A 15,513-nucleotide genomic window follows, 5' to 3' on the forward strand; every position below is an offset into this window, starting at 1 on the left:
AACTCTGTTGATAATTAGATTAATAATCTTTTGTCACATTTTATATTTAATCTGTAACTATAATGTTTGTCAAACATGTATGTTTCATGAATTAATTCAGTGGTGTTTGTAAAATGAAACAACATTCACCTATTTATTAAGACGCTAAATCCACTTCATGCAAAAGCGTCGCGTGATATACTGTGAAGCTCGAAGATCCGAGTCTCATCTTAGCCCCCGAAGGCAGCATCCGCGATAAACTACTGTGGACGGGGTGTGACGTAGAGAGCAATCAGGGCTCGAGTCGAAAGTTGAGTTCGCTCCACACTTTTACTGTCAGCACCAGACGCCTTGGACCGAGTCTGAACCAGCGCCGTTACCCACCACAAGCCCCCGAGCCTTAAGGCACATCCCCCGGGGACCAGCGCCGACCGGACCGGGGACACATGGACACGCCATGTCGCTGGAAGTACGGCGGTGGACTTCTGCATAGTTTCGCTCGAGGAGAAGCGAAGTGAGCTGCGAGATAAACATGCTCGCCCCGATGCTGGCCTCCCTGCTGCTGCCTCTTCTCCTTCTCTGTCGGATTTCTTTCTGCCAGTATTCAAGCGACCAGTGCAGCTGGAAGGGCAGGTGAGGATTCACTGTCCTGTAACATGTTGCGCACAAGTTATTTTACTTAAAGTCTGGAAGTAAAGTGAGCTGCCGCTGAAAGGACTGTGACCGAAACTCAGACCGCGATGATGCGAGATCAGGCAGCGGAGTGAACCTGGAATGAACCGCAGATTAGTACCAAATATAAACGTGTTATAGACCACATGCGTCCTCAATGTTATATTAGTACATTAATAATATGATAGTAAATGAAAAGTCGTATGGTTGTTTTACAGACTGGGTCTGGGTGGTGGTGAATTTATGAATGACTGGCATCGGTATTTAATCAGAACAAGATATGACGGTGCAAGAAAAGTTGCTCTCTATTATGAACTCTGCAGTATACAAAATGGTGCTGAATTAAACATTGAAATATGACTGATGTTGGAGTTCATACTTTTTGTCTAATGGTTCACATCCCCCACAAACTATACTGAAATAGTCACTGGATTACATGCACAGATCTCCCACGAGCTTTTAAGTATTTTTTATTTTTTTAAAACCGATTTCCAAAACCTCAGGCAGCAAATGCTGGAAAATTGAACCTCCCATCAAACATCTGCTGAAATCTGTTTTGCACTTGGGCGGCTGCGCCTCAAATAGTGTGGTTGTGTTTTTCATCCTCCAGTCAGGAGGGGCAGGCGAGATGCAGCACTTTGAGCCCCTTACCATGTAATCTGTTGTCCATTAGGGAAACTCTTGACTAATCTTCTTTAATTGCATGCAGAAGTGATGAAGTTAGAAAGTACTTCATTAGAGGCGTGCTGAGGAGAGCCTGGTTATGGAGCTTCAGCTGCAGATGCTCTGCATGTGCCGTGGGTTACTTTAAGATCTAGGGCAAATTAGAATTTCAGCATCTCATTTTGAGGAAACTGGGCGTTTCTCCCTCAGAGTCAAACCACTAGCTTGGCATGCGCATGCTGTGTGGACTGCTGATGGCTTCCTGCCTGGGTTTGCCACAGAATTGACTGACTGACTGGAGTTTTCAAACCCTGACCAGGCATTAAGTTCTGGAGGGAGTCATTTGGTCACGCTGGCGCCAGAGTCCAGAGTGCTGCCCGGACAAGTCTCTTCCAGTCTCTTTGGTGGCTTGAAAGCAAGGGGAGGGCTAGGTGCGTGACCTGCATTTGCACTTGCATGCAGCAGGCCCGGCTACTGTTGCTGCCGTTGTCTGCCCAGAAGCCCCTGTGTCCCTCCATTCATCCATTTCTGCTTCCAAGCTCTTCCCAAAGGCAGCCTGCCAGTGGTGCATTTTGCCAAAGCTCTGGGAAGAACAATGTGGTATGGAGGGTGGAGAGGGAGAGAGAGAGAGAGTGAGAGAGAGAGAGTGTGTGTGTGTGAGTGTGTGTGAGTGTGTGTGAGTGTGTGTGAGTGTGTGTGTGTGTGTGTGTGTGTGTGTGTGTGTGTGTATGTTGGAGCTGAGGTCACGGCGGCTGCTCCGGCTCGTGACTGGTCACGCAGCCAGTCTTGCGCGCAGACGGCCATAATGCTTCAGGAGGAATGTGGTCTAATGTCCTTACAGTTTGCCAGCAGAGGTCTTCACCTTGGTCGGATAACTCAGGCTGACAATAATGTGGAAAATGATTTTCTGATTACTCCCTTTTCGCTGAATTAAAGATGTCGAGTTTGATAAACTCCACAAAGAAACTTTTCACATTCTTGGGGTTTCCGTGATTGTGCTCTTTTTCCAAAAATCTTGACAGATTTGAGTCGTCGATGTCTGCTGACATCTTTTTCTTTTTTCCTTCCAGTGGTCTGACTCACGAAGGCCACGCCAGGGATGTGGAGCAGGTGTACTTGCGTTGTTCTCAAGGCTCTCTCGAGTGGCTCTACCCCACGGGGGCCATCATCGTCAACCTCCGACCCAACACGGCCTCCCCCGCCGCCGCTCTCCTCTCCGTCTGCATCAAACCCTCTGCAGAATCCAGCGGCACCAATGTCTACCTGGACCGTAATGGCAAGCTGCGGTTGCTGCTGCAGGATCAGGACCAAGCGCAGGGCAAGGTGCAGTGCTTCAGCATCCAGGAGGGTGCTCTCTTCATCGAGGCCGTCCCGCACATGGACATCAGCCGCCGGATCACGGCGTTCCAGTACGAGCTGGTCAGCGACAGGCTGGGGCCGCAGGCACACTCAGTGGGAGGTGAGATACATCTCCATTATGTTGCTTTTACAGCTCGATATTGGTGGTAAACCTGTACATATTTGTGTTTCATCTAATCATTATAAAGGGCTGCAGACTTGTTTTTGATTAATTCCCTCAAGGTCTGGCTTCCTTTGTGCTTTGTCTCTGTGGTTTGTACTGTGCACTAAATGCAGCCATCTACTGGTGGAAACTTTTATTCAGTTGGACCCTAATAGTAGGAAACTCAACTTTTGCTCCAGTAGACTGCTAATACTGAAGCCAAAGTCCATTTCTCTGCTAGCATGTCTGTACATTTTGGTTTTGGGGGGGGTATATAACTTGCTTATCAAGACGTCATAAAGTCTTTATGGAACTTATTTAGGATTAAACGTTCACATTTCAGCTGGTTTCCCAACCATCCACGCTTGATTTGATTTAGCTGTAATTGTTTTTTGTGTCTGTGTGGGTGTGGGTGTGGAGAGGCACAGCCAAACAGGGGGCCTCCATTGGAAAAATAACCATCTATTTTCACGCTGAGTACCTGCGAAACCTGCACAGTTTCAAGCTGCGCAACAGTGCGAGCACCCGTGTTTTTCTTCCACCTAAAGCAAAATATGACCAGTATCAGGCCAACATCTGTTTTTAGGGCTCTCTGGGTTCACATATCCACATCCTGCGTCATTCTCTGGCACAGCGGAGCGAGGGAGAGAGGGTTAAACGTAGAGCGCAGTGAGCGTGGAGTTGTTTTGGCCACATTAGTGTGCTCTGCTCCCCTCTGCAGTATAATCTGGTTGTGTGATGTGGCCTGAGATAGCACTGGGATGATTCACAAAGACAGCGGTCTCGTGTCATCTGAAGCCTGGACTGGTGGATTGATTGCTGCTTCGCCTCTTCTCATCTTCTTTTTTCTTTTTCTGTCTCTTCCATCTTTCCTCTTCTCTGTGACCTGCTGTGCTGGGATTGAGTTGCTCACCATCAAGCTGGAATGTGTCTCCAACCAGATGTTGGGAGGACCTTCTTGGAGGATATAGTCTTATTCCCCCGCCCCCCTTTCTTTTTTGCTGTCACTCCCTCTGCCTCCCTTTCAGCTCACCTGAATGATTTGTTTTCTTCCTCTCAGTCCCACTATTTCCTCCCTCCTTCATTTCTTTCTTGTCTATTTATCATTCTAGTGTTTTCCTTTTCATTCCTCCCCCCTTCATATATCTTCCCGCTCCTCTTCCTGGCTGTTTGAAGTAGTTTTTTGTCTGTGCTGAGTGGTAGCGAGTTGTCCTCCATGACAGTGGAATGCATCATGGCCCAGATGTTGCAGGGACACTGGATGGTACCCCTCCACCCCCCTTTACCACTCGTCCCATCCCTCATCCCTCTCTGCTCCTGTGAAGTGGTTCTGATCAGAGCGCTGCTGCATGTGCATGGACCGGAGAGATGCTGACTCTGCTCTCAGTCCATTCCTGTGGTTCTGTTTCATGTCTGAAACGTGAGCCCTGCTCGGCTCCGCTTTGGAGGGAAGAAAAAACATGCCTGGGTTTAGACCTCGGCTCTAGGCTGCTCTGCCTAATGCTATAGCAGCACACAGGCTCACTTCAAAGGGCCTTTGCACTCTGCGCGGGCTCGGGGCGAGGTCGGCTGCTCTGAAGTCTCCCGGCTCTCCAGCTGTTCTTAAGCTGTCCGAGCTTGTGGCTGCTTGACCTCTGATCTCTCCGGTGATGCAGCAACGCCTCGCGTTGCTTCTCAAGCTGACCTGAGACGTGTTCACCCCTCACCCCCAAACTCTCAGCTTCAGACAAGCTATTTAAAAATATGCTCCAGCTGCTAAAGATGATTAGGTTAGCGACTTAATTTAAGGGTAATGGTCTTCGTATTTTATTTTTTTTTACCAGAATGCATCATTTATAAACTACATACATTTTTCAGGATTCAAGAGACTATGTATCTAGGGTGGTCTCCATTGCACCAAATCCACCCGAGGGAACAGTTTTTGATAATTCTTTCTCCAATTTAATTGATGGACACCCCATTGCTGCCCAACCCTCAGCTCATTGCTGACTCGACGCTCTTTCCTCGGCCCCCACTCCTCCTCCCCACCTGGCCCTGTGTGCCAATCTGCCGCAAAGGAAAACCACAGCAGATCTCGGGCTAATACAGGCGTTCTAGCAAGGCCAGCCACAGGACCAGCTGAGTCAACTAATCATTGACTTGACTGCTCTCATTTAGGGCCCTTTCTCCTGCAATAAAACACTCTGGAGGCGGGCAGTCCGTGTTGCGGCTCTACAGCCTCCAGTAAAAGGTCAAATGCAGCCCGGGGCAGGCTTTTAAAGTACGGCCTATTTCACTTTTTTTAGACCCAATTATTTGCCCTTCAGTTATGAGAGCATGTCCTCTCTTGGCTTTCCTTTTATTGTTAAAAACAAGATATGTTAAAGTGGGAGGTGGGACTTTTTAAGGCTGTTAAAAACTCTGCTTGGATGTTATTGTTGAGACACTGCTCACTGTTTCAGTCCCAGCAGGCCTGCTGGAGTGCTAACATTGCTCAGGTCAGAGATGAAGCTTTCTTTCGTGTCTGTGCTCTCCTCACCCTTTTCATCTGGTCCTTGTTTGTCATGGGCTGTTGTGGCGGGGAAGCTGACCGAACAGCCCCCATGAGTATTAAACACGGCACATTTTGTTGATTAATTTTTTTCCTGCAGCAGCATGCCTCTTAAATCAAGAAGCTCATGACAGCTGGATCCTTTTCTGCCATCTTTTTATATAAATAACCATTTGTGGGGAAAGGAAATTTGTGTGTGTGTGTGTGTGTGTGTGTGCCCACAATTTTCTGTTCGTCTAAGTGGTACTTAACTGGAGCGCTGCGGACCCGATGAAGATTTTTATCATGCAGCGAGACTGGCAGTGCCAAAGACACAGTGTTCCTGTTTGTGGTGCTCTACCAAACTCATCCTCCTCCCCTCTCTGTTTTCATTCAGCACCCTGCCAGCCCTGCAGCGACACTGAGATGCTTCTAGCCGTCTGCACCAATGACTTTGGTAAGTCAAAAACCGTTATTATAGGCGTCCTGCTGCTGTATGGTGTGCATAAATGTCACTGTCACAATAAAAACATCACTCTAAACCTTGTCTTTCTGCTTGGTGTTTTCAGTGGCTCGGGGCAGCATTAAGACGGTGGAGTTGGAGCAGGAGCACTCGTCTGTCACCGTGGAGCTCCGTCGCCTCTACAGACAGAAAACCCAGGTCTTTATGTCCGGGGGTGTGAGGGTACGGAGGTGGACCGGCCGCATCAAGATGCTCCTGCAGTGTGGGGTGAGGCCCGGGGAGGGGGAGTTCCTCTTCACCGGGACCGTGAGGTTTGGGGAGGCCTGGATGGGTTGCGCCCCGCGCTACAAAGACTTCCTGCGGTTGTATGGCGAGGCGGAGCAGCAGGGCACCAACCCCTGTCACATGGACACAGACTGAGTGTGTTACCTGTCCTCGCTTTGAAAAAGGACAAGTCCTCACCGAGTGGGGGGGAGAGCTGAACCTAGAGTTCAAGCTAAGGAGAGAACGAGTCTGACAGACTGGCCCAGATTCTCTCTCTCTCTCTCTCTCTCTCTCTCTCTCTCTCTGTCTCTCTCTCTCCTCTTCTGCTATCTCGTGACTCTTTGGAGACAAAGACTGGAGCTCCTGAATGTTGCAAAGCAGCATGCTGAACGGACTCGGCTCTCAAAGTCGAACGTGATGCAACGTGGAATGTGTTCGGACTGCTTTTCTCGCAGACGAGGATCTCCCAGTTTTTAAATGTAGCAAACCCCCATTTGGTTTTTATTTGTATAAAATGTGAATGAACATTGTATATTTTGAAGTTTTGCGTGCTTTGTAAAAAAAGAAGCTTGATGTACAGTTTTGAAGTTATTACTTATGAAAGAAATGTATAAAGTGAAAGCCTGTTATTTTTATTTTGTTTAAAAAATGATTTGCAATTTGAATGCCTGAATTCCTGTTTTTTTTCCAGGCTGTACAATTGTAGAAAAACAAACCAAAAAAAAAAGCAAAAACTCTTTTGCCGTTGAGAATAAAATCTTTTATTCCCTTGATGAGTGTTCATGTCTGTGGTGGTTACATGTAAAATACATTAACTAAATCCACATTGGGTCAATTTTACAAGAATAATAGAAAACGAATAGGCATCTATTTAGTTTATTAAAATATATATATATATATATATATATATATATATATATATATATATATATATATATATATATATATATATATATATATATATATATACTTTTCTCTGTTTTTGTATCATAGTAAAACCTCAATATATGTGGGTTTTGGACTGTTGGCTGGACATGCTGTAACTACATTTGAAGGTTTGGGATTGGTGCTTGTTACTATTTTTGACTTGTCAGTTCAAACAATCAAGTAATTAGAAGTATAATTGGCAGATTACCTACACTGACATATTTGTAGCCCTAATCATATTTATTTTGAACGCTGTAAACCAACACTTAGTATTTTACATTTGGCTAGATGGACATGGTGGGTAATTTGAGATCAGAATATATTCTCAGTGGTGCTAACGGTAATTCTTTTCCCCCTAGAGTCTCCGTTAGAATAAAGCTCCACTCATATGATGTGCATTAGCCTCCTCGCCGAGATCCACCTCAGCCTTGAGCTGGAACTGTCTGCAGGGTTCCAGAGATTGATATCAGAGAGTTGGAGTGGATTCCTCTGCGTTGGTTCCTGTGGTGATGGGGGTGGCCGTGTGTCAAGGTCAATGTGAAAGGCCCCTTTGTTCCAATGCAGCGGCCCGGTATGAGAGAGAGGCCTGAAGACAGACCTGCATACAGCCCTGTGACTGGGCACGCAGCAGAAAGCAGCACTCTCCAACCACACTCCAAATTTTGATTGGCATGTGTAGCACTGCTCAGGCTCCCTGTTTTAAATTAAGGCTTTTCATTTTCATCACCTCAGACATGAGGAACAAATCACGAGCCGGGGTGGTTATTGGAGCGCTTAGCGGTGCTGTGACACCAAGATGCAACCTGCGAGCCGGGCGTGTTGAGAAGTCCATGGCCGAGGCTCTTTTTTGTCCTCCTTTTCTCTTAAAACGGAAATGCACCTAGAATGTCTTTCAATAAGTTGCCCCACATAGACAATTACTTTTCCAGACAACACTATGACTTGAATTGAATGTCTGAATTCCAGCTGAAAGCCAGTGGCCCCTGAATTGCTCACTGGGAAATGCAAACAGAGTTTCTATGGTGACGATGCCTTACTGTGAACCTTCCTGCTCTGGCTTTAAGACCAGGAGGAGGAGGAGGAGGAGGTGGAGGAGGAAGAAGGAGAAGAGGGTCGGTAGGCATAACTTGGCTGGTGTGTTCTTTGCTGGTCCTGTGCTGTCAGTCCTTCCTCTCTGGTAACTGTCACAAAATCTTCAGGTGTTTTCACTGCAACATAATCAATATCTGCTTTATTGTTCAATTAGTTGGTGAATTGATCAGCCTATCAATAATATTCTAATAATCAATCGCAAAAAAAGAAAGATGAAATGTCCTTAGAAAACTGTTTTCTGATGTGTAGCTATTGGCACTAATACTGCACTCTCTTTCTGGGATTCTTACTTGATACGCAATTGAGCCTCGGGAAACTAATATATAAATAATGAATACTATTAAAATAAAAAAACATTTTAGAGAAAGTTCTAAAAGATCTTCAGGATTTGGTTATAGTGTCACTGGGTGTAGCTTGTTCATTTAATCTGACTAATCTGTTGTAAATGCAGACGCAATTGGTAGAGACTTCATGGGCGAGGTCAGTTTTCATTGTAATATTTAAGAAGGACCAGTCTAAACCAGACATGGATATGAGGAGTCTTTGTGCCGTTAGTGTGATTCAGCCACAAGTCACTGCGTGGGTGGAATTAAAAAAAGAGCAAGGAGAAAAAAAGGTCCTGTTGAAAACTACAGCCAATTGCAAAGTGCACAGTGAATTCGCAGAAAGAAGAGCAGTCAAGTAGAACGGCAGGCGGTCCCCAGCAGTGAGAAGAGGCCTGCGAGCTCACTGTAGTGGCTCATATTTTATGCCTCTTTGGGAAGTGCTGGAATGTGGGGAATGTGTTGACTTCACACACGCGTGCACAGCTTCCCTCAGTGACGCTGCCTTGATTAGCTCTAATCAATAGAGTCTCTGTGTGTTTTTTGTGTGTGTGTGTGTGTGTGTTGGTGTGTATGCCTGCACTGTGCGCGTGGCCCTAACCCCAGCACACATAAACACACCGCCCCTGCAGCGAGATAGCCGCCACCCACACTGAGCCACATCTGACTCTGCAGCTGCAGTCCTAACACCTCCGATCTGACACAACTCTGCCCTGACACTTCTGTGAAGCAGCCCTCACATGCTCACATTTCATTTTAAAATCAGACTTCACAATAATCACGTGCAATATTATTGCTTTTCTTAAGATGTTATTTGTTTTAACAAATCTCTTCGATTTAGGATTGCACGGTTCCCTCAACTGTATAAATCAGCCTTGTGTTAGTTCATCTGATGTTAAGACCAGAAAGGACACTAAAATTGTACGATCTGATTTATTTAGATGTCCCTGGTTAAATAAGTCCAGTTAGACACAGAGAGAAAGACAGGGACTTTTATGGGGGTCACCCTATGTTCCCAGGGTTCTATGTTCCCAGGGTCCTGTTCTTGATATAAACTAGCATTCATCAGAGACGAGCAAGGACTGTCCACACAGTTCAAATTGCAAACAAAGGAAGGGAGATGAATGTTTCCATTGCAGTTTGAATGGTAAAAATCCATTCCACAGTGGACGCATCAATACCTAAAGAAAGGTTTCAAGCAATAAAACAGCAGCCGTCGGTAGGTGATATAAAGATTTGACAGGGAGAAACATACATTGTTGAGAACATAAAACCCTTAGAAAGGTCTTGATAATGTGTCATATTAATCTGGGGAACACAAGACCTTGGGAAGGTACACTCTACTTATATTAAGAAAAACAATAGCAATAGTCTACAGCAAATTAGCAGCTCTGTGTAGGTTTAGGCACAACCATGCTAACTTAACTTAAGCTAAATGCTAACATTATGATGCTAGCATGCTCACAGGACAATGCTACCATGCAGCTGATTTGCGGGTAATATTTACCATGTTCATATCTCAATTTAGCCTGTTAGCCTGCACATATTTGATAATTAGCACAAACACAGAGTCCAGCTGGGGTTGAAGAAGGGAACAACAGTTTTGCAGGGAGGCCTTTCTGATAATCAACCAAAGTGTTGGGCAACATTTCTTTTGACCTGACATTTATCCCCTATGATGTTGTTGACTATCTGTAACATATTGTAATTCCACTTGGTTACCATATTAAAAGCAAATCCATGCAAAAGTCTGAGATATTTTAGTCTGGACCAAAGTGGTGGACTGGTGTATTTGATTAGCTGAACTTATTTAAATAAGATTGATCTTTTGATAACAATAAATACAAAAGTACACTTCCATACATGCCATTTCCAATTCAAGGCAGATAGAGGGGAACATAGCAGAAAGCGAGGGTCAGCAAGCCAATACGGCCCCTCACAGAATGCTCATTAATCCCCAGTGGGTCATGAGTTTCCCAGTCATGAAAAGCCTCCAGCCGCCTCCTTCGCCCCGCCTCTTCCACCGAAGCGCTAAAGCAGGATTACGGACACTGGTGTTGGGTGTCTCTAGCAAAAAGTGATTGCGGGGTCACAGCAGGGGCCTGCATGTCTAAATATCAGGTATCAAAGAGGATCTGGGAATTGTGTGCTCTGACTGAATAAATGGGTAGTGTGCATGAATTAGACCAGGCACTGTCTTTACTGGGTTGCTTAATTTTGGCAGAGACTCATGGGATCCATACAGTAACAATAGTCTGTTAAAGAAACTCATGCATGTGATAGAAAGCACCAGACTGCAAAGCTTTATCATGTAAATTCCTCTTTCTTGGCTGATGTCTGTATTATGACTAATTATTTCTGTTTGTGAATGGTGGTTTGCTGCTGCAGTCTGCTCCTACAAGACTGTCTCCTTCTCCCTTTTGTCCCTCATCGTCCTCTTTTCTAAATGAGTGAATGTGCGCGGCCGCTGTCAGCTCACATGGCTCCCAGAGGCCGCGTCGGGGGTGCCCTGTTCGCTCAGCAAACACGGCAACGTGTTCCAGAGTGGGGGGTCCCGCTGCACAGCCACTGGGAGCCCTCCGATGCACGGCGGCCTAATAACAGAGCAGAATTTGGCTCCGAGGACATCAAGCAAACACACTGCAAATGGCACTTTTATTTACTTGCCTTCGCGTCCCCGCCCCCAGCAGCGTTCATTTACTGGGATCTGCAGTGCCATTTCCAGGAGCCCATGGCAACAGTCGGCCTTGTCAACGGGGGGGGGGGGGGGGGGACAACTTTCTCATGATGTCACCATGTCATGGTTATTAGCGGTCTGTTGCAAAGAGATGAGATGTCAGCGTCGCAATGGAACAGATTTCTCATTTTACAAAACCCAATTTGGACGTTGGTACTGAACCTTGAACTATGAAGTCATGTGTTTTTTTCAAGGATCAAGTTTTGTATGTTATGTTCCCACAATTTTGTTCCCTTGTTGTTTCTAGTTTATTTCACTATCACCATAGTAAAGACACCAATCAAACTGCCTGTCAGACTGTTGAATAGCTTCAGATTTCCCCTCCCCCCCCCAGACTTTTACGACATTGTTTGTTCTATTACTTCCTTAAACTGACGAATCAGTAATCTGATGGCCAGCTCTTCACACCTTGTAGTGCGGTTGCTTGCAGCAGCTACGAACACTTTTGCCTTCCAATATGAAGGCAACACGTTCTATAAAGTTACTTTCTAGCATTAACAGCTTTAAGTGATACAATGGATTGTGGAAGGACCATTACAGGAAATTTCCCTGATCACAATAACAAAAGCTTGTCCTGTCACTGGAGTTCTCTTGACTTAATCTTAGCTTTGAATGAGCGTGTTGTTGTGCGCTCTATACAACCTTTCACTCATTAACCCTTACTTCTTGTCTGATTGTGATAATGCAATGTGCCCGGGCTCCTCTGCTCTCAGGCCTGTCAGACTTAGAAGATCTGCTGTTTGCACAGTCCAATGAGCACCAGTAGCTTTGCCCCACCAGTGGACTCCTCCTTGGCAACCAGGCCAACCCCCGCTGACCTCTGGCCTGGGTTGTGGCCTTTGGGTGAGAAAAGAAATGGTTCCTGTCTAAATTCAGCCATTAGAATCTGGAGGAGACGGGGACGTGCCCTTTAACCTCTGAAGGAAATATACATCTTTGGGCATTCGGGGCGGACGAAGATCATCAGCCAATGGCGGGACAAGTGCAGAGCGTGATGGATTGTGTAATGGAACATGTGACGTTTGATGGATGTTTAAATGAGGAGCATAATAGCTGCGTGATGGATAGGTAGGAAGAGAACACTTAGATTTGAACACAGCAGCGGATGTGAGCTGTTTGTTTTGGGACAGAGGATGACTGATTGATTCTTGAGGGAGGAGGACTGGGCAAACGATGGAATAAATGCATCGTACTTATTTTTTATTTTATTTTTTATTTCTGTTTTTTATTCTGGATGTTTTTCACGCATAAACATAAATTAAAGCCACGACACAGCACCATCGTGGTCCAAATCTAATATTTAGAATTTACAAATGTTGCTCTATTACTTTCAATTAGGCAGGTACAAGTAAGACACGGAAGGCATACAGGATAAATCTTCCTTTATGTCCAAAATTGACCCACAATCACTCAAAGGTACATTTATTCAAACTCCAACAAAAATGCAAGCACCACTAAAGGAATGTGATAGTGGTAGACAGTTGAATGTTTTTGTATGCAGTGCAAATATAAAACAACTACATACTGTATTGCCAGAGATTGGTGTAAATTCTTAAAATCTTATAATAACAGAACTTTGTTAATTTTTAGGGTGATTGCCAAGCAAAAAAAATCCAAAAAAGCTGTTCAGTATTTCGAGTGTGCTTCTTCAACATTATAAGCACATGTTGAACCTAGCCCAACAGAAGCGCTGCCTAATTCAGGATAACATCAGAGGAATTTAGGGCCTGTCGCACACCATCTCACATATAGCTCAGCACACATCCCAAGATGTCAAACTTGGATTAACAGAATTTTTACTCTTGCTTGATCAAATTAACAAAAAAAAACGTTGTCTCTGCACAATCCCTGAAGTATGATGTGCTGTATGTTCAATTACTGGGTTATCTGTCCCACAGGGGTTGCATTAAAATCATTACTGCGTAAACCAGTATGCTGAGTTTTGAGTTACAGCAACAGTAATCAAGTGGACAAGTGTTGGCAACAGCTGAACGGTCAGCTGGGAAAAGAATGCCTGAGCAAAGGGAAAGTAGAGCCGTAGGGGGTCACACACACACACACACACACACACACAAACACACACACACACACACACACACACACACACATATACAAACACACACACGCACACACATATACAAACACACACACACACACTCGTGTGCACATTCATGTAGCTGCTTCACATAGTAGCTTGGCACAGGTGACAGTCAGTGACCCTTAATCAGAGTTCAAGACCCTATTATGTTGCTCGGGACCTGCCGGACTTCCAAAAGGTGAAAGGTCAACCTGATTGACTGGCATTGAGGATGTAATCCACAACTGCAAAGTGCTAAAAAATAAATAATTGGAATTCCAATTTTGCTGTTGAGCTTGTGAGAATGAACACTTAGCAACGACAGGACAGAAAAAAATAAAGAATAAAAACAGTCAATTTTTGATGAATGAGACCACAAACATGGGAAATCACTTAAACATAAAGAATATTTATTTCATCCCCTTTGACTCGCAGACGGTTTCAGTTCTTTGCTCCACTTGCAGAGATTTCTTGAGAAACTCTTGTGGAGCTGTTGCAACACAGTCGATTGACGTTTACCCAGTTGCAGGCTGAAGAGTCAAGCGCTCACTGGCATGACATAATGTGTAGATTTTAGGGGGATTATCACCGCTCTGCTGTGGAATGCATAGCATGTCTGAGTGGGGAAATCAGAGAGATCGAGAGCAGCCATGAGTACACAGGAGCCTCACAAGGTGCTGAAAGTTTTATTCTGGATCTAAAAAAATGCGAGGCAGCCGTAAGAAGTCTTAAATATGAAATACGCCTCCACTCCTGCTGCTACAATCCCAGCGAGTTTGACATGTTCTTTCACAATATGATGTCAGATATGTGCACACAAAATCTGACCAATGTTCTTAAAAGAACAAATGTAACACATACAAAATCCCCCTTTACTTATAATACTGTTCAATGTCTTTATTTTTTACATTTTCTTTATGTTTTTCTACACACAGCTCTCTCTCTCTCTCTCTCTCTCTCTCTCTCTCTCTCTCTCTCTCTCTCTCTCTCTCTCTCTCTTCTCTCTCTCTCTCTCTCTCTCTTAATAAGACAGATGGTGCCCCCTGCAGGAAGAATCTCTTGCAACTGTTTATGATGAATCCTGAGACAATGGCAATGTGGAATCCAGAGTACATCCCTCCACTTATCACCATCATGTATGCACCAATAGGCTGAGTTATGTACAGTATTAACCCACAAACCAAACCCATAATAACAGTGGAGTGAGAGCACAGAAAATAGGGAACGCTCATATTTCCAGCCGTGGTGAATTGCAGATTTATGCTCCAGTCATAACAAAGCCTGAATAAGTCTGACGTGGCATAATAAAATGGCTGAAATTATCATTTGTACTGCAGACATGCCGCCCGCACACCGATGGATGGCTTGAATCTGTCTACTGGATCAGGGGATGGGATCACCACAATAAGACCGGGCCTACCTGCTGCCCTGCTGGTGCAGAAAACGAGTCGCTGTCCTAAAGACAACAGTGACCCCACAGGGGAAGGAAACTTTACTCTGCTTTCTGCTCAGAGTGATTTGGCCGAGTGTGTACTTAAAAACTCATCAGTGTATTCACAAGGGTTTATTTTCAAGTGTTGGGGGATATTTCATACAAATTTATAAAGAAAACATGGTCCAACAGATCAAGTTCAGCTCATGACGCCTCGGAAGAAATTCAGTAATAAGATACCAGTTGTTTGCCTGTGAGGGGTCTACGAGCTTGTTTTCAATGGGCCTGTAAGCACTGACAACCTTTGACTCATTTTACTGATCACAAAGTGCCAGAATATGTTAAAGATTTACTTTCAGGAATCACCTAATTTGTTTCTTTTTTTTTCTCTCATACAGTTCTTACAGTAGAAAAAAAAATCAACAACTTGTTGGTTATTTTTCTTCTGACTAGATGAAACAAGACTTGTATACACATACTGTACAGGTCTTCAACAGTTATACATTATATGAATATGGTCAGAGAACATTTCCAGTTCAACAATGGGTTTCCATGGCCAGTGAGGATGTTTCTCTTTGTCTAGCTTTGTTTCTGAGAAAGACAACTGGGTCGAAGGAAATACTTTTCCTGAATTATTCCAGCTGGGTTGCACAGGACCAGGACAAAATATGATTTTGAAGAAGTGTTTCCAGTAGATTCAGGAAAATTAAGAAATAGGAAAAATATAAGTAAGAACCAGATGTTTTTTTTAACAATCAGTTGTAAAACAATATTATTACTGCATTTTTCAAGCTGTAGGAGTCTATCAGCTCAACGGAGCTAAAATAGTGACTCAGGAACCTTCAGGCTGCTGAACTGAGAGGAAACAGAAAGT

The 15,513-nt window shown here is 44.6% G+C and overlaps 1 protein-coding gene across 1 annotated transcript; it reads left to right on the forward strand.

Annotated features, from left to right (window-relative positions):
• The first annotated feature begins 290 nt into the window (after positions 1 to 290).
• metrnla (meteorin like, glial cell differentiation regulator a) lies at positions 291 to 6,824 on the forward strand. Its single transcript, XM_079233712.1, has 4 exons — positions 291 to 612; positions 2,385 to 2,773; positions 5,722 to 5,781; positions 5,894 to 6,824. The coding sequence occupies exons 1-4, from the start codon at positions 512 to 514 to the stop codon at positions 6,205 to 6,207; spliced, it is 864 nt and encodes a 287-aa protein (XP_079089838.1). The 5' UTR covers positions 291 to 511; the 3' UTR covers positions 6,208 to 6,824.
• Positions 6,825 to 15,513: the final 8,689 nt, after the last annotated feature.

This window comes from Taurulus bubalis (genome assembly GCF_910589615.1).
Source record: "Taurulus bubalis genome assembly, chromosome: 17".
Classification (NCBI taxonomy): Eukaryota; Metazoa; Chordata; class Actinopteri; order Perciformes; family Cottidae; genus Taurulus; species Taurulus bubalis.